The sequence below is a fragment of the Hemiscyllium ocellatum genome, chromosome 47, assembly GCF_020745735.1.
Source record: "Hemiscyllium ocellatum isolate sHemOce1 chromosome 47, sHemOce1.pat.X.cur, whole genome shotgun sequence".
In the NCBI taxonomy this organism is placed as follows: Eukaryota; Metazoa; Chordata; class Chondrichthyes; order Orectolobiformes; family Hemiscylliidae; genus Hemiscyllium; species Hemiscyllium ocellatum.
The window spans coordinates 10,286,187-10,305,270 of NC_083447.1; the positions used below are offsets into that span (position 1 = coordinate 10,286,187).

The 19,084-nt window shown below is 45.0% G+C and overlaps 1 protein-coding gene across 1 annotated transcript in view; it reads right to left on the reverse strand.

Annotated features, from left to right (window-relative positions):
- rab4b (RAB4B, member RAS oncogene family) overlaps positions 1-9,422 on the reverse strand; it is a 42,039-nt gene extending 32,617 nt beyond the window's left edge. Inside the window, exon 1 of the mRNA XM_060856242.1 lies at positions 9,326-9,422. Within this exon, the coding sequence (XP_060712225.1) occupies positions 9,326-9,341 (16 nt within the window). The 5' untranslated portion in view covers positions 9,342-9,422. The remainder of the gene's footprint in view (positions 1-9,325) is intronic.
- Between the last annotated feature and the right edge of the window lie 9,662 nt (positions 9,423-19,084).

Sequence of the window (19,084 nt, forward strand, 5' to 3'; positions counted from 1 at the left end):
AACAAAAGGTCCAACTGCTGTGGTAACTAGAGGATTTGTCTCTATATAATAATCCAATTAATCAGATTTCCCCCAGAAGTTTCTCAGTCTTCCTGTAATATCGGGAGTGTAGTCCTGGAGGCCTTGTGCACCTCTAGGTCAGAAACTCCATACTTGCTTTCATTGGTCAAAGCACTAAGTATAGGAGTTGGGATGTCACATTGCAGCTTCACAGGATGTTGGTGAGGCCACTTTTGGAATATTATGTAGAGTGCTGGTTGAAGGGAATTAAATTGGAAGGGTACAGAAGAGATTTACCAAGATGTTACTGAGACTGGAGGGCTCGAGTTATATGGAGAGTGTATAGGAGGGGACACCTTTCTCTGGAGTGTAGGAAGTTTCAGAGTGGCCTTACAGAGGTTTACAAAATTATGAGGTATATAGACAAGATGAATAGCAAAGGTTTCTTTACAGGGTAGGGGAGTCCAAAACTGGAGGGCACATGTTCAAAAAGTGAGAGGTGAAAGATTTGGGAGGGACCTTAGGGGCAACTTTTTCATATAGGCTGCTTCATTCCTGGTATGAACTGTATCTGCAGATGCAGGTACAGTTACAACATTTAAAAAACATTTGGATAGGTACACAAATTGAAAAGTTGAGAGGGATATGGGTCAAACATAGGCAAATGGGACTAGTTTAGATTGGAAAACCTAGTCGGCATTGACGAGTTGGACCAAAAGGTCTACCTCCGTGCTATATGACTATATAAACAACGATCCTGCGGATTTTGATCATCGCAATTAGCTTAGTGCACTGTAGAAATGCACTTTGTTCTCATGTTCAAACCCATCCTGTGGAGATCTGTTCAGCACCCTTTAGTGGACTGTCACCAGGAGCAGGAATTGAGCAGTGTTTGCCCAGTAACCCTGGGTGGCTCAAGGCAGACTGAGTCATTGAGGAGCCGTGTGGTTAACTTAATGGCATAAGGCCTGCAGCAGTGCATGGAACAGTTTTAACGACCCTGTCTACCTTTCAAAGTGATTAACTTTTGATGCTATTAACTTGCAGATTCTTCCTGTAAAGCAGCATTTTTAATGTAGGCAATGACACCGGGAAACTATCTGCATCAATCCAAGACTCTTCCAATCTTAGTCTCAAAACAGCAATGAAAATCATTCAAAAAATTGCAGGACGCTTTGCATTCAGAGGCCAGTTGATGAATCAAAGGAATTTCAGAATTATCAAGTGAAGAACATTCAACTGTACTCTCTCTCTGTCATATGGACAGGTCGCTAACCACACAGCCTGAAACGGTTCAAGAAGTTGGCAGACTCCACCATTTCCAGGGCAACTAAGGATGGTCAATAAGTGCCAATCAAACCCACTTGAGTGTGAATACAAAAAGATCTAAAAACAAATATGTGAAGCAAGCTTAGAAAACTGGTAGGTTGGTCTTCATGGCCTAGTTAAGATGCTGCTCTTGTCTGCAGTGAGGCAATTCATCTCATCTAGTGAGGGGAAGGAGTTTTTGTACTGTCAACTCACCAATGAAATTGCAATATTGTTTTGTCCAAAACATGGCAATCATGAGAGTCACAAGGGGCAAATAGTCAAGCATAACTTATTTTTCACCTTTTGCCAACTTTAAAACTTTCTATCCTGTCCCACACGATCCTTAAAAGATGGCAATGTGCACAGCAATGACTCCAGGGGCATATCTCCTGTAAATGAATGAACAACTGGTGATCACATGGCCAATTTTAATGAATGGGTCAGTTTGCTGGGAGATGATGACAGCACTTCAGAGCCAAACGTGATCTCAAGTTAACTTCCTTAAATGATATCAACATAGTTGGGTTAGGGTTTGCTGATTCAATACAAACAAGAAACACAAACTGAAGATGCATACATTTTAACAAGCAGCAGTCAGGACTTTGGTCACAGATTAGCAATAAAGTTTAAATCTCATTTCACTCATGGATTTAAAAGGGATTCTGACAGGATCTCTAACTTTGGACTCCCTACAACTGTCGCGTCTTAGCTTTCGGTTTATTACCAGGACATTTATCCTAATCTTGCTGGGGAACAATGCCAACACATCCACTGGCAACCTGCAAGGGTCCTGCACGATGGTCTCTGAGCTAGTCCAAAATGCAAGTCACCAGCACACAATGCTACAGCTAAGATCAATGAAAACACAGGCTGGAAGCCTGCTGCCCATCATTTGCTGAGCTACAAAGGCCAAACAGCAGAATGTCAAATAAACCTAACTCTTGTGGGGACAGGTTAATAGTGTTGGACCATCACAGAAATGTGGTGAGCTCAGATCCCATCTTGGCATGTTATGAAATGGAATTTAACAAATAACTGTTGGGTTGATTGCTAACATAGCAAATCTGCCAATGTAAAATGGAAAGAACTTTGCATGTAGCTTGAACACTGGCACAGAAATGTTGGGATAAATGGGCTGACAATTCTCAGTCTATGACTCGACTTAACACTACAAGGTTGGTTCAATTGCTTTTACCGAGCAACCCACTCAGTTGCACGCATCAGATTGGCCAGGGAATGGGCAGCAAATGTTCTGACGGCACTATGGGAGCAGTTAAAAAGTTAAACAGATTGGAAATTCATTCATCCAGCAGCTCAAAACATTTAAATCTTGCCGGTAATGCTACCTCATTTTCAAATAAGCACTACATTTCCCACTGTGGACAGAAGGCAATTGTCCTTAAACCGACACCAGGCAGATTTTGCTCAAATCAGGTCACAGCACCAGCAGTTAGCATTAGCACAAGGCACACTGTGGTTGGGAAGCCTTTTATATTCCGATGGTCCCTTACAAGATGCCTCTGGGAGCTCCTTGCGCCTGATAAGGCCATCACCGGTGGTTAGGGGTGGGTATGTGCACTCGCACTTGGGCGGAGTGAAGGGATGTGGTGGAACAGACACAGAGACAGAATAGTCAAATTAACAGGCCAAATAAGGCCCAAAATTCATCAACAGTCAAAAAGGCTAACAAAGGTAAGGCACCTCACTGGCTATGACAGTAGAAAGCTACAATGCAAAGATGGTCCAAGTCATCACAGAATTTCATCAAATGCTGACCAGTCACAATCATCTCAACAATGGTGGTGTCAAAATAAAATCACACAAACTTCTCAACCAACTGCTTCAAATATACTCTCCTTGAAGTGTGGTTGCTCAAAACAGTGTCAACTTGCCCACTACACTTTGAGGCCCAAAGCCTTCATAAGGCAGAGGGACAGCTGAGAAGGCAAGAAAAGGAAGTGAGGGTCCTGCACCCTGGATCCCAATACCCAACGAGTGCACCCAAAATCTGTGGGTTAAGAACTGGCCCGTGCAGCGACAGGAGAATCCAAGGCAGAAACAGAGTAAACATCATTTTCAAATTGAGGATCAGCCAATAACAGCTTGAGAGACCCGGTGGTGAGTAAATGGCAACCTGCTATCTCCAACCTTCCCTCCAGTTGACTGGGTCTCATCTTGCTCCACCGTTGAAAGAAAAAGAAAATCTCCTGCATCAGTTCCTGAACAAAGTAACCTGCATCATTTACATAAAATCAAAAAGAACCATGGATACTGCAAATCAGACACTAAAACAGAAATTGCTGGAAAAGCTCGGCAGGTTTTGCAGCATCCGTGGAGAGAAATTAGAGTAAACTTTTTGGATCAAACGACCCTACCTCAGGTCTGAGGGAGGGTCATTCAACCTGAAATCAGAGTTCAGAGACCTGCTGAGCCTTTCCAGCAATGTGTATTTTTGCCTCTGCAATGTTTACATTCCTATCTACAGCCTGCAGAGAGAGTAGATCTTTACTGTTACGTAACAAGGTGCCTGTAAATCCCAGACACTTTGAGGTTACCCTCACTCACTGTGAATGCTTACCACATTATGCGGATAATTCACAGCTGGAAACTAATGATTAAGTTTTGAATCTCAAGTTGACGATTTGGGTGAGACTGCTGAACTCAGTGCCTCAGCTCTAGAGAAAAAAAAGCCAGTTGTGTCTAGATCCTGTTGAATTAATCCGACCAGAATGGATACATGTGGGAAGTAGAGAACGAAGTGTGGTGATGATACCTCCTCCTCTCTTCCAGAGCCAGACGGTCGAGAAACAGTAACTCTATTCGCAAATCAGGAACAGTGTACACCACACGTTCCAAGACTCCTACATAACAACTTGCATCCTTGTAGCACCTTAATAAAGCATCTGAATGCATTCACAGAAGCATTTTCAAAAATTTGCCACTGAGCTTCACAAGATGCTACGGGGTCAAAATCTTCACCAAATAGCTCTAGTGGGAGCAATTTGGAGGTCTAGGCAGGGCAGAAAATTAAACAAAATGTATCAGGAAAAGTATTACAGAGTCAACATTGTAAAAGTTAGCCTTTTATTTCTTGAGATCCGTTCAGTAAATAAGAGCTGCAGGCTGCTATCACCCAATACGCACGCAGGTACAGTGCAGCTCACAGATGGCACATGCACTGCAGGATCATGACGCAAACCAAGCCTGAAAACAGAGACTCATTGCTTACTACCCATCTCTAACACTCAGCTGTTTGAACCAGCAAGTACTGCCGTGTACCAGCCTCACTCTCCTCAATGACCACAGTCAGTACAAAGCACGCAATGTCCACAGGGACACACTGTACTCCAGAAGGCAATTGATATTTTATTGCCATTTGTTCCTAGCCAGTGGCTGGCTGCAGATCAAATGGTTTTGAGCAGAACTTGTGCTGCTCAAATCATGAGAAGTTCCCATTACAGGACAATTTCACTTTCCATGTGAAGGTTATGAATCACAATGGGGTAGTCCAACACCCAGCAAGTACAGCAGAAACCTCACAGCGTGAACTTATAGCAAGGGTTGCCAAGCTATCCAGACATGGGGACACAACACAGGGTCACAAAGGCACAAACTTTTTGGCAGCAGACCACAAGGGCATTTTATATCCAGTCTCACTCACTATCCATCAGCCCCTCAAGTTCATCTACCCCGGCTATAAACCCATACCTCCACCCAATTCACTGGATAAAAGAGCCCCAACTGTCTCTTTCCCATTGTAACATTCCCAACATCAGGCCAATCAAAATCAGGAAACCCTAAAAACTGGGACAGGGAATGAACTTCCTAGTCAACACCCTGTCAATGATGGGAAAGTCAAAAATCACACGACAATGGATCATAGTCCAACAGGTTTACAGCGAGTGATAAAGGTCCAATATCACAAGCATCTGCCTCGGTTTTGTAACTGAAGCACTAAACAGAATATAAACAATTGGACAATACCGTCCCCTTCCCAACACCAGCACAAGCAGGATGACTGTTCCTGAGAACAGGAAAACAGTAGAACAAAACATTACTCATTAGGGAGCACCCCCACTTCTGAATCAAAATGTTTTGGGGGCTTATGATTGTAAGGACCAGAATGCATGAACCAGACTGCATCGTGGCAGTGCTATCAGTGCTTTCCTTTGGAATAGAGGTTAAAGTGAGGCACCTTTCCACTCAAAAATCTTAAAAAGCCACAGCACTATTTGAAGAACAGGATAGTGCTCAACAGAGCCCCATATTAATTCCTACCCATCAACCGTCAGCACAAAAAAAATCATGAAAGCAGACTACTGCAGACATTGGAAACCTGAAATGAGAACAGAAAGTGCTGGAACAGTGACACATAGAGGGAAGTACAGAGGGAGCAAAGAAACACATTTGTTTCAAAGTAATACCATCTTGGACTGAAAATGTTAACTGCTTTTCTCTCTCCAGATGCTTCTAGACCTGCTGAGCTTCTTCAACATGTTTTAATTTTATTTCAGTTGCTGATCGTGGCAGCCTACAGTGCACACGCTGAAGAATATGTTTAATAGTTGCTGTTGTAACACAAGTACTGCATTGACTATAAAGCTCAAAGGTTGGGAAAGTTAATACATAAAGGCAAGCTTTCTGCTCCTTCTCTACAAAATACAGTAGTTTCAGCAAATACTTCTAAGTTTTAAATGAATTAAAAGCTCTATATTCATTGCCAGGAATCAAAGTCTGTTTTGTAGTTAATTAAACAACTACAAAATTTATAATTTTTAAAACAGAGAATAAAGTTCTCTGTTGGGAGCTAACTCTGCACCTTGTCCTTCAGTTGAACTGCTAACCTTGAATTCCACCAACCTAGCACACCTATATTTACTTCCTTGTGCTCAGCAGGTTGAAAGCTAGTCACACTGGGGACGGGAATACTTGCCAGATCACATGAAAAGATATCCTGTACAGTGCAGTAAGAAAGCAGAAGTGGTGATAAAGGAGGAATGTTGAAATATACACATGGCCCAGACTTTAATAAACTCAAGACAACCACTACTATAACCTGATAGCTGATTTAGAAAACGAGAACAAACGCTCCCGCAGTTTGCTGCTCAATTTATATATACTTTGATATCTAACAATCCTCCCAAATCTAATTTGAATACATATAACTGAACAGCCAATGCACCCTGGAATTTAAAAAAAAAACTAATTTCAGTCCTTATTCAATCAAAGCCCCCTGAAATCATTTAGTTTGTCCCAATAAGATGCTCTTACATTCTACTGAATTTGAGGGTACACAAGCTTTGGCAACTATATCTCTCCTCACAGGAAATCCTCTTCATCGCAAGATTTGGACTTCAGGAAAATCAGAAACTTTTCACTTCTAACACCTGTACAATGTATTCGGTGTGACCTGGAAAAAGTGCACAAATTCCACTAAGAAGCCTTCCTCAACTGTTTCTGGTGGAAGGGATAGCTTCGACTTCTTTCCTCTGAGCAAATTGGGAGTTTTTAAAAAGCTAACTTTGCCCAATTTAAGGACAACTGTAGATAGTCTTCTGGGTTTGCTGAGGTGATCATGTGGGCAGTAACGATCGTTTTATATCACAGAAACCTGACCGCGCTCCCACTTGGAGTGGTTGGGATGGGGGTGTCAAGCTAAACTGTGACAAATGGCAGGGACAAACAGGCTGCCAACATTCACTTTTGCCATTCACCGGATCTTGATGTCTCAATCAAACCCAAAGTACAAATGGGTGAAGGCTGCCACAAATGACAGAGTCACAGAATTAGTATATAACGCAGCCTCCAGCATAGCTCACAGTCCTGAGATTAGCACAGCAGTTTAATTTCATAGCTGACATATACAATACGTTGACAGTAATGATTACAAACTTCACTATTGCGTCAGTAAGTCAAAAACAGGACATTTCCCAAACTGTTTTTCCAGACCTTGTTAACTTTCCCTCAAACTAGGCGATGCAGAAAGGGTGCAGATATTTGTGTAGGATATGACATGCAACAAGGTACAGGCAATGGAAGTCAATATGTTGCTTGGTATTGGAGAACATAGATCTTGATGAGAGACATATTGTTGAGTCTTCTGCTCATCAGGACAAACACAAGAATACCAATTTTCAAAAGATCACAATAACTAATATTCCTGGGTGCTGACTGGTTGGCAAATTGTGTTGGATTGGTAGAGGCATTGCTAGGGAGAAAACAACTGGAAAACTAAGTTCCCTAAGATCATGGGCAATTGATAAAAACACATACAGCTTGGACATAATTAATTTGTTTGTAGAGAACTCCCTGGGAGTTTGTAGTTCCCTGTTACTTTCTCCATGGTAACACTCAGCTAACCAGAGTTGAGTTGCCAACCAATCAGTACTGCTTTTCCTCTGTATGATAAAATTGTTACCAGTGTTTTGGCGTTCTTACATGTGTTCTGATGAATACAAGATGAGAAGGTTTGGCAACATGAGTCCCTTTGCAAGAATTAAAATGCTCATCAACTTCTGCTCTTATATTTTCCACCCCTTTCAAATGTCCATCTGAAGTGTTCATCAATCCCATCAAGTGACAGGTCAGAAGGCATCACCAAGTCTGATGAAGCAAGACAGCTGAATATATTACATCAGGATGTCTGAATACTCATGACCATATCCTTTCTGAGTGGAGTTACTGTTACATTGGGAAACAAAACAGACAGTTTGCTCTAGATTGGGGCCCAAGTAACAAATGAATGAAACACCAGCCTGGAATTGGCAGTGGGATGGATTTCAGCCAGGAGAAATCTCCACAGCTCTTTGATAAATTCCTTGGCGTCATACCAGTGAAACAGCACCATCTCACCCTTGATCATCAGCATCAGGTTAGCAACTCCAATATAACCTCTGAAAGTAGTGTCAGGAGCTTGAGTGAAAAGATTCACACAAGAAAAATAAACTAAAGCAGTGGCAAAATCTAAAGTGGAATTGACATTCCACTGATCTACAGAAACAAATAAACATTCAAACTCATCTACTATGGAGTTATTTGGAGATACATTTTTGATTTATCATAATCACCTATTTCTACAACGCCTTTCAGCTTATAAAATTTGCCAGGAGTACCATAATGCCAAATGTGACAAGTTTAGAAGCAAAAATGTAACCAAAGAGCCAAATTGAAAGGTTAATGAAGGTGGAGTAATGGAGGGGGGAGTTGGAACACAAATGATAGATGACAGGAGGGACCAAACAGGGCACAGTAAGCCAGGAAGAGAAGAGGAAGATTGGCTACTATAAGGAATGAGGATGAGTGGGTTCTCAAGAGGGGTCTGTCAGGAATTTGTTAGGGGAAGGGGGGGGGGGGGTGAGGACAAAGATGACAGGGGGTTTGGCGAGGAAGTGAAGGGGGGTCAGGGAAGGAGGATGATGGGGGAGTCAGGGACAAGAGAGGTGGTCAGGAAGAGAAGGGGATGTCGGAGGTGGGGGTAGAGGATGGGGGTGGGGGAGAAGGGGGTGGGGGAGGGGGTGGGGGAGAAGGGGGTGGGGGAGGGGGTGGGGGAGAAGGGGGTGGGGGAGGGGGTGGGGGAGAAGGGGGTGGGGGAGGGGGTGGGGGAGGGGGTGGGGGAGGGGGTGGGGGAGGGGGGAGGGGGTGGGGGAGGGGGGAGGGGGTGGGGGAGGGGGAGGAAGGTGAGGGTGGGGGGGGGTGAGGGTGGGGGGGGAAGAGGGGGAGAGGGTGGGGGGTGAAGAGGTAGGGCCCCAGGCTCCTGTGGATTGTCAATGAGTAACTTCCCCAGGCCGCAGGCTCCAATACCCGGCCATGATCGCGGGCCCAGTGCGCCACCACCCCGGCCTAGGGTATGGGGCCCGGGGCCCACTCAGACCCTGACACCGCGGGCCCTCCGCCCCGGCTGTGGGGCCACCCGCCCCGACAAGACAGCGGGGGGACCCTCGCTCGTTCTTAGCCAGAGGCCGGTAACCGGCGGGCCTGGACAGACCTTGTCTCCCTCCCTGACTGACTGACTCACCGTAAGTCTCGGACATGTTGCTTTGGGGTGGGAGGGGGACAGGAGCCGGTGTGTCCCGAGCTCGCTCTCAATATGGCGGCGGCGTCCTCTCCTTCCCCCCGCCCTCCTACCTCAACGTAGTGCGTCATCACGTCACCCGGCCCAGCTTCTGACTGTCTACACGTCAAGACGTAACAGGCTCATCCCTGCGTCATGACGTTGCCTCAAAGGTCCCTCAGATGCATTTCAGGTTGATGTCTCAATGTTGTGGAAGGTCTTTCTGGGTCATTGGTAGTGTTCTTACCTCTGGACTAGTAAGGTGTGGTTTCAAGCCCCCCACCCCCAGTCTTGATTAAAAAGTCAATTCTTACTCTGTTTTGATCTTGTACCATTTGTAGTTGTCTGCATTGCCCCTTAACAGGCCAACAAAGACCTTTGACACCATCAATCTGGAAGCATTATGGAGTGCTCTTTTTCGCTTTGGTTGTGCCATGAAGTTGGTACCATCCTTTGCCGCTCCATGATGATATGGAGGTTGTGGTAACAGTAATTGGTGACACCATCAACCCATTGCCCGTTCGGATCTGTGTTAAGCAGGGCCCCCCCCAGCCCTGTTCTTGATCCACCTTGCTGCAATGCTTCACCTCAGCGCCAACAAGCTTCACGCTGGAGTGGAGCTACCTTACAGAACTTACGGGAAATTGTTCACCCTCCGCTGTCCTTCCAGCCAAAACGTCACCCCAACCAGAGTCATCAAGCTGCAGTAAATGGATGATGCTTGTGTCTGTGCAATCTCTGAGGATGTACTCCAGACCATCCTCAGTGCCTTTATTGAGGCATGTGAGAGCATGGGTCTCACCCTGAACATCCCCAAGACGAAGGTCCTCCACCAACCTGGCCTGGCATTGTGAAGTGAATCCTGATCATCAAGGTCTACGGGCAGGCCATTTCCAATAACTTGCCCTGTCAGCCAAAGCAGCTACTGATGAAGAGATCCAGCATTCCTTCCAGTGTGCTAGCGTAGCCTTCGGCCACCTGAGCATGCAACCCCAAGCTCATGGTTTACAGAGGTGTGCTGGGTCCCCCCACCTATATGGCTGTAAGATGTGACAGTCTACAGCAGGCATCACAAGGCGCTGGAGCAGAACCACCAACACTGCCTGTGTAAGACCCTGTGGATCTGCTGGGAAGAAAGACATGCCGACACTAGTGTCCTCAAGCAGGCCAACATCTCCAGCATCAAGGACGTTGACCACCCTCGATTGGCTGCAATGGGCTGGGCATCCCATCCGCATGACCGAAACGAGACTCCCCAAGCAGGTGTTCTATTCCCAGCTCTGAAACGGCAGGCGAGCCCCAGGAAGATAGAGGAAGCTCTTCAGTTATATCCTGAGGGCCTCGCTGAGTGAAGTGCGGCATTCCTACTGACACTTGGGAATCACTGACCCAAGGTTGTCCAAGGTGGAGGAGGAGCATCCAGAAGGTGTCGATCACCTCGAGACTTGCCGTTGGGAAAAGTGGAAGCCAGGTGAGAATAGCGAAAGGAACACACTGCCACAACAACATCCCACCCACCCCTTCCCGTGACCACCTTGTACCCCAAGTGTAATAGAGGCTGCAGTAGCCCCATCAGTCTGTCCAGTCGCCTATAGACTCATACTGAGATTGGAAGAGAGTCATCCTCATTTATGATGGACTGCCAATGATGATATAATGGGCTTTGCATATAAATAATCAATTGGAGATCACGGATGATGTGCTGGTAGTGGGTAATAGTTGAACAATCAAGTGGACTTAGTGATGGATAGAAAACAAATACGTTCAATCACATAAAAGAGCACTGCTGGATAAAAAAAATGAGCAAAAAGAGGATGGTTGTTATGATGCAATGGTAATGACCCTTCCTCTGACTCACAAGGCCCTGGTTCAAGGTCTGCCTTCTCCAGAGATGTGTCATGACATCTCTAAACATGTTGATTAGAAATTATCTGTAAACATTAGTGGAGATACTTAAGGTGCAGAGACCTACCTGCTCCAGAAATGTGTAATAAAATCCTTAAACTGTTTGAATAGGAAATACACAGGTACATTGAGAATACAAGCAGCAGCAGGCCATTCTGCCCTTTAGGCTAATTTCACCATTCAATCTGATCATAACTCATCCTTGTTTTAGCAGAATTCTCCTGTTTTCTCCTCAAACCCCATTACAATGTTAGTTTCCAGAAATCTACCAATTCCATACTTTGCCCTCACCAAAACTGACCCATTTTCATTTAAGAAATATTTAGATGAGCACTTGAAACTCCATAGAATAAAAGGCCATGGAGATTTAAGGTGAGAGAGGAAAGATCTAAAAGGGACCTATGGTGCAGCTTTTTCATGCAGAGGGTGGTGCGTGTATGGAATGAGCTGCCAGAGGAATTGGTGGAGGCTGGTACAATTACAACATTTACAAGGCATCTGGATGGGTATATAATAGGAAGGGTTTAGAGGAATATAGGCCAAGTGCTGGCAAATGGGACTAGATTAATTTAGAATATCTGGTGAGCATGGACAAGCCAGACCGAAGGGTCTGCTTCTATGCTGTATAACTCTAAGACTCTATGGCTATGTGCTGGAAAATTGTATTAGACTGGATAAATGCTTGATGACTGACATGATGGCTGTAAAAACTCCTTGACTCTATGACTCTTATTGCTACTAGTCACACCTACTATTAATGTGTTGCTGGAAAAGCGCAGCAGGTCAGGCAGCATCCAAGGAACAGGAAATTCGACGTTTCGGGCATAAGCCCTTCATCCTGATGAAGGGCTTATGCCCAAAACGTCAAATTTCCTGCTCCTTGGATGCTGCCTGACCTGCTGCGCTTTTCCAGCAACACATTTTCAGCTCTGATCTCCCCACACCTACTATTAACACCTATTTTACATCTCAATTCCTCCTTCACTACCACTACCACTCCCTTTGGCTTTTGTTTTGGACAACTGCACCGTCTGGTGCACTGGCATCTTCTTCCTCTTCGTCAACAGTTTGCAAATCATCGTTCCCTTCAGTTCTGAAAATGAGACGTGTTGAACTCAAAATGTTAACTCCGTTTCTCTCTCCATGGACACCACCAGATGTTACCCTGAGTTTCGCCAACACGCTGTGTTTTTATTTCAGATCCCCATTGTCTGAAGTCTTTGACTTTTATTTCTCTCATTCCTATCCTACGTTTACTCAGAGAATTTCTTCAGCCAAAGGGTGACCAGTCTGTGGAACTCTTTGCCGCAGAAGTCATTGAGTGTCTTTAAGACAGAAATAGATAAGTTCTTGTTAAGAGGGTCAAAGGTTATGGGAAGAAGGCAAGAGGATGGGGTTGAGGAACATGATTGAATAGCAGAGCAGACTTGGAGGACCGAATGGCCTAATTCTGCTCTTATATCTTATGGTCTTTCATTAGCATTTTGAAGCATTAGAACAGTTCCAAGGGAGGAGTTTAAGGAGGGTCTTGCTTCTTAATTCATCCATGAGGCGTTTACATCACTACTTATTGCCTGTCCCTAATTTCCCCTTGAGAAGGCAGTGAGTTGCCTTCTTGAACTACTGCAGTCCGTGTGGTGTAGGGGCACACACACACTCACATTAGGGGGTGAGTTCTGAAATTTATTTCTCTTTGTAGTGAGCGGGGAGGCAGGATAAATTGAATGACAAGAGGGATGTTGATACAAGGCAAAAGGTGATGGTTCTATGGATGAGAAACTTCAGTTACTAAAGATATATTGGAGAGTTTGGAGCTGTTCTTCCTGAAGAGGAGATGGCTAACATGAGATCTGATAGATATTTTCAAAAAGAGTCCTTGTGGAACAGTGGTAGTCACAGAGACATAGAGTCCTACAGCATTGAGACAGGCCCTTCAGCACACACTGGTCCATTCTGACCAAAATGTCCATCCATGCTAACCCCATTTCCCTGCACTTGGCCCATATCCTTCTAACCCTTTCCTATCCATGCATTTGTCCAAATGCCTTATAAATGCTGTAATCGTACCAACCTCTATCACTTCCTCTGGCAGCTCATTCCATACACGTACCACCGTCTATGTAAAAATATTGCCCCTCAGGTTCCCTTTTATTCTTTCCCCTCTAACCTTAAACCGATGCCCTCTACTCCGTGCTTCCCCAACCCTGGGAAAAAGACTGAGTGCATTCACCATATCCACGCCTCTTATGATCTTATACTCTTCTGTAAGATTCCCTCTCAGTCTCTTAAGCTCTAAAAAAGAAATCCTAGCTTGTCCATGTTGAGTCCTGGCAACATCCTTGTAAACTTCTTCAGCACTCATTCCAGTTTAATAATGTCCTTCCTGTAGCAAAGTGACCAAAACTAAACACCATACTCCGAATGCGGCCTTACCAATGTCCCATGCAACTGCAAAATAACTTCTCAACTTCTATACTCAGTGCCCTGACTGATGAAGGCCAATGTGCCAAAAGCTTCCTTCACTGTTCCATCTAACTGTGACTCCACTTTCAGAGAACCGTGCACCTGAACTCCAAGGTCCCTCTGTTCCACTACACTCCTTAAGGCCCTACCTTTCACTGTGCAACTCCTACTTTCCAAAATACACTTATCTATATTAAACACCATTTGCCATTTCTCGGCCTACTTCCCCAGCTGATCAAGGTCCTGCTGCCATTTATGATAACCTTCCTCATTGTCCACAATACTGCCTATTTTAGTGTCATCTGCAAACTTACAAACCATGCCTTGTAAATTCTCATCCAAATCATTGATATAGATAACAAACGGTTAAAGGCCCAGCACTGAATTCCTGAGCCACTCCACTAGTCACAGGCCTCTAGTCCAACAAGCATCAGTGATAGTTGTTCTCTAACTCTGAGCCAGGAGGCCTGTGCAGAGGGGTGTAATAACATCTCTGAACAGGTTTGTGAGAAATATATCTGCAAATGTTGAGGAAGGTTCTTTTGGCACAGTGGTAGTGTCTGTACTGCTGAGCTAGGAAGCTCAGGTTCAAGTCCCACTAGCTCCAGAGATATGAGTTAACACCTCTAAACAGGTTGGTTAGGAAACTATCTCAGTGTTTTCAATATCATGAGGGGACTGGACAGAGGAGATTTGGGAAAAGCTCCTCCTGCTCATTAAAGGACTGAAAATGCCAAGGCATGACCCAGAAAGGAAAATCAGTAAAACATGTGAATGAGATGCACCAAACTCAGGGGACATAGTGGCTCAGTGGTTAGCACTGCTACCTCACAGTACCAGGGATCCGGGTTTGATTCCAGTCTCAGGTGACTGTCTGTGTGGAGTTTGCACGTTCTCCCCTTGTCCTTGCTGGTTACCTCTGGGTGCTCCGGTTTCCTCCCACAATCCAAAGATGGGCATGTTATGTGGATTGGCCAGGGGATACTTCCCACAGTGTCCAGGGAGGTGTAGGCTGGGTGGATTAGCCATGAGAATTGCAGGGTTACAGGGATAGGGTGAGTCTGGATGGGACACTGTATGGAGGGTTGGTGTGGACTAATTGGGCTGAATGGCCTCCATTTGTGGTGGAACAATTTAATCATTCTGAGATAGTAAAACGATGGGTAGGAAACGAGTGCTGGGTAGAGAGGAGGTGTAAATGGGAATCAGTTGAATCATTATCCATGGAAGGGTGGTGGTGTGTGTGTGTGTGTGGGGGGGGGGGTCAGTGCTGACGTGATTGTTTGAAGAAGACTCAAAATGTCAATGCTGTTTCTCTCAACAGGTGCTGCCAGATCTGCTGAGTTTCACCAGCAATTTCTGTTTTTGTTAGCTTCATATCTCCAACATCCACAGTTCTTGGTGTTATCATTGATATTGGTCAACTTAATGTCGAGGCTACGAGGCTGCAAAGCCATGAGTCGAAAAATGAACTCCTCAAATTTGTGATCATCCCATGAAGAGAGGTCGATATAGAGGTGCTGACTGGTCTGTTCCAAGTCAATAAACAGCTTGTGAGGCCTTGGATTTTTTAATGCTGGAACAATAGAAGCAGCCTGAATGGGTGGGGCCAACCTCCCACAGAACTAGGCTTTTAGTTTAACTTGCAGCTGTTGGGGTTTGGAAGCTACTATACATTTCTACTTGCTAGAGCAAAACACTTCAGTTCTCTGTCTCTCTCTGAGTTTTCTCTTGATGTTATTTCTTCCTGGACTGGAGAATTGTATGTGAGACCATCTATTGTACTGAATTTGAGTTCGCCAGGAGTGGGTTTACGGGACGTTACTAGCTTGGAACAATTAATCAGTGATAGTGAACATATACATTATCTTGTGTGAAGTAATTTGATAGAGTTACAGTTAAGCTAATTTCTTTAAATTCTTATTTTGTTTGTATTTTAACCATCATGTATGAATAAAGTGTGTTTTGCTTCAAGCATGGTGGTTTGACCAATCAAATTGTGTCCAGAACACAATGCCTTACACTTGCCCTTTTAAAATAAGAAAAAGTTAGGGTCGAGGCTATCTTCTTAATATATTTTTAGGGCGTTTGGTCTGGTCTAGAACAAACTTCTGTTGAACTTTGGAACAACTGAATGGAATTAGCTTTATTGTCACACGTTCTCACATGAGTCCAGTGAAAAGTTTACCAGTCATAGAATCCCTACTATGTGGAGACAGGCCCTTCAGCCCAGCCAGTCCACACCAACCCTCTGAGGACCCCCTCACCCAAACCCATTCCCCCACCCTATTACTCTACATTTACCCCTGACTAATGCACCTCACCTACACATCCCTGAACACTATGGACAATCCATCACAGCCAATTCACCCTAACCTGCGCATTTTTGGATTGTGGGAGGAGACCATGCAGACACAGGGAGAATGTGCAAACTCCACACCTGAAGCAGGGATCGAACCCATGCCCCTGGTGCTGTGAAGCAGCAGTGCTAGCCACTGTGCCACCCCAAAGTTGCTACTTACAATGCCATCTTAGGGGCAAGGACAGGCAGCTGAAAGCTCAGGGACAGGCTGATGAATTAGTGACAGGTCCCGTCATACATGGCGGGGGTGATGAGTTACTCATACTGTACATTGCAAAACAAACACAGAAAGTGCTTGAGAGACTCAACTGGTCTGGCAGCGTTTGTGGAGAGGGAGAGACACACACACACACACACACACACACACAGAGAAACAGAGTTAATGTTTTGAGTCCAGGATGTCTATACTTCAGAGCTTCTCTTTTTCCACAATGCTGATAAGGAGGGAGTTCCAGGACTTTAGAGTCATAGAGATCTCCAGGAAACAGGCCCTTTGGCCCAACTTGTCCATGCTGCCCAGTTTTCACAATTTAAACTGGTTCCATTTGCCTGCATTTGGTCCATAACCCTCTATGTTTATCCCATCCATCTACCTGTCTAAATGTTTCTTAAAATGTGCCCGCTTCCACCACTACCTCTGGCAGCCCATTCCAGACAATCACCACCCTCTGTGTGAAAAAAATGTCCCTCTGGACCCTTATGTGTCTCTTCCCTCTCACCTTAAACCTATTCCCTTTAGTTTTATACTGTCCTACTTTGAAGAAAAATTCTCAGCTATCTACCTTATGTATTCTTCTCACGATTTTTTATACCTCCATAAGGTCACCCCTCAGTCTCCTACACTCCAGGGAAAATGTCCCAGCCTATCCAACCTCTCCTTATAAAGCAAACCTTCTAGTTCAGGTAGTATCTCAGTAAATCTTTTCTGCACTCTTTCTAATTTAATAAAATCCTTCCTACAGTAGGGCGACCAGAACTCCGAATGTGGCCTAACTAACATCTTGGCTGAAAATGTGTTGCTGGAAAAGCGCAGCAGGTCAGGCAGCATCCAAGGGACAGGAGATTTGATGTTTCGGGCATAAGCCCTTCTTCAGGAATGAGGAAAGTGTGTCCAGCAGGCTAAGATAAAAGGTAGGGAGGAGGGACTTGGGGGCGGGGCGATGGAGATGCGATAGGCGGAAGGAGGTTAAGGTGAGGGTGATAGGCCGGAGTGGGGTGAGGGCGGAGAGGTCAGGAAGAAGATTGCAGGTTAGGAAGGCGGTGCTGAGTCCAAGGGATTTGACTGAGACAAGGTGGGGGGAGGGGAAATGAGGAAACTGGAGAAATCTGAGTTCATCCCTTGTGGAACGCTGAAGAAGGGCTTATGCCCGAAACGTTGAATCTCCTGCTCCTTGGATGCTGCCTGACCTGCTGCGCTTTTCCAGCAACACATTTTCAGCTCTGATCTCCAGCATCTGCAGTCCTCACTTTCTCCCCTAACTAATATCTTGTACAGCTTCAACAAGATGTCCCAACTCCTACACTCACTGGTCTGACCAATGAAAGCAAACATACTGAAAGCCTTCTTCACCACCTTTTCTACCTGTCACCTGATTTATAAGGGGCTATGAACCTGGATCTCTATGTTATATAACACTTTGCAGGGCCCTACCATTCACTGTGTATGTCCTGCCCTGGTTTGCCTAACCAAAATGCAACACCTTTCATTTGTCTAAATTAAATTCCATCTGCCATTCCTGAGGCCTGTGGCCCAGTTGATCAAGATCTCGCTGTCTTCCCAGGTAAGCTTCTTCACTGCCCACTATACCACCAACCTTGGTGTCATCTACAAACCAGACCTCCTAAATTCTCATCCAAATCATTTATATAAATGATGAATAACAGTAGACCCAGGTCCAATCCTTGTTGTACACCACTGATCACAGAACTCCAGTCTGAAAAACAACCCTGTATCACAACACTCTGTCTTCTACTGTCAGACCAATTGGCTAGCTCACCCTGGGTCCCGTGAGATTTAACCTTACTCAACAACCCATCATGTAATACTTTGTCAAAGGCCTTGTCTTCATCTATCTTCTTGGTCACTCCTTCGAAAAACTCAGTCAAATTCTTTGAGACACCATCTCCCACGCACAAAGCCATGCTGATTATCCCAAATGAGTCCTTGCCTCTCTAAATACCTGTAAATCCTGTCTCCCAGAATCTCCTCAAACAACTTGCCCACGAAGGACGTTAGGCTCGCCAGTCTGTAGTTTCCAGGTATTTCTCTGCCGCCTTTCTTGAAAAATGGCACGCTATTAGCCAACTTCCAATCTTCAGGCACTTCATCCATGGGGCCCAGCAAATTCCTCCCTAGCCACAAAGTCCTGAGATATGGTTCATCAGGTCCTGGGGATTTAAAGAGTCATAGAGATGTACAGACCCTTCAGTCCAACCCATCCATGCTGACCAGATATCCCAACCCAATCTAGTCCCACCTGCCAGCAATCAGTCTATATCCCTCCAAACCCTTCCTGTTCATTTACCCATCCAAATGCCTTTTAAATGTTGCAATTGTACCAGGCTTCACCACTTCCTTTGACAGCTCATTCCATACACGCACCACCCTCTGTGTGCAAAAGTTGCCCCTTAGGTCTCTTTTATATCTTTCCCCTCTCACCCTAAACCTATGCCCTCTAGTTCTGGACTCCCCCACCCCAGGGAAAAGACTTTGTCTATTTACCCTATCCATGCCCCCTTTGATTTTATAAACGTCTATAAGGTCACCCCTCAGTCTCCGACACTCTTGGGAAAACAGCCCTAGCCTATTCAACTTGTCCCTGTAGCTCAAACACTCCAACCCTGGCAACATCCTTGTAAATCTTTTCTGAACTATTTCGAGATTCACAATATCCTTCCAAGAGAAAGGAGACCAGAATTGCACGCAATATTCCAAAAGCAGCCTAACCAATGTCCTGTACAGCTGCAACATGATCTCCCAACTCCTGTACTCA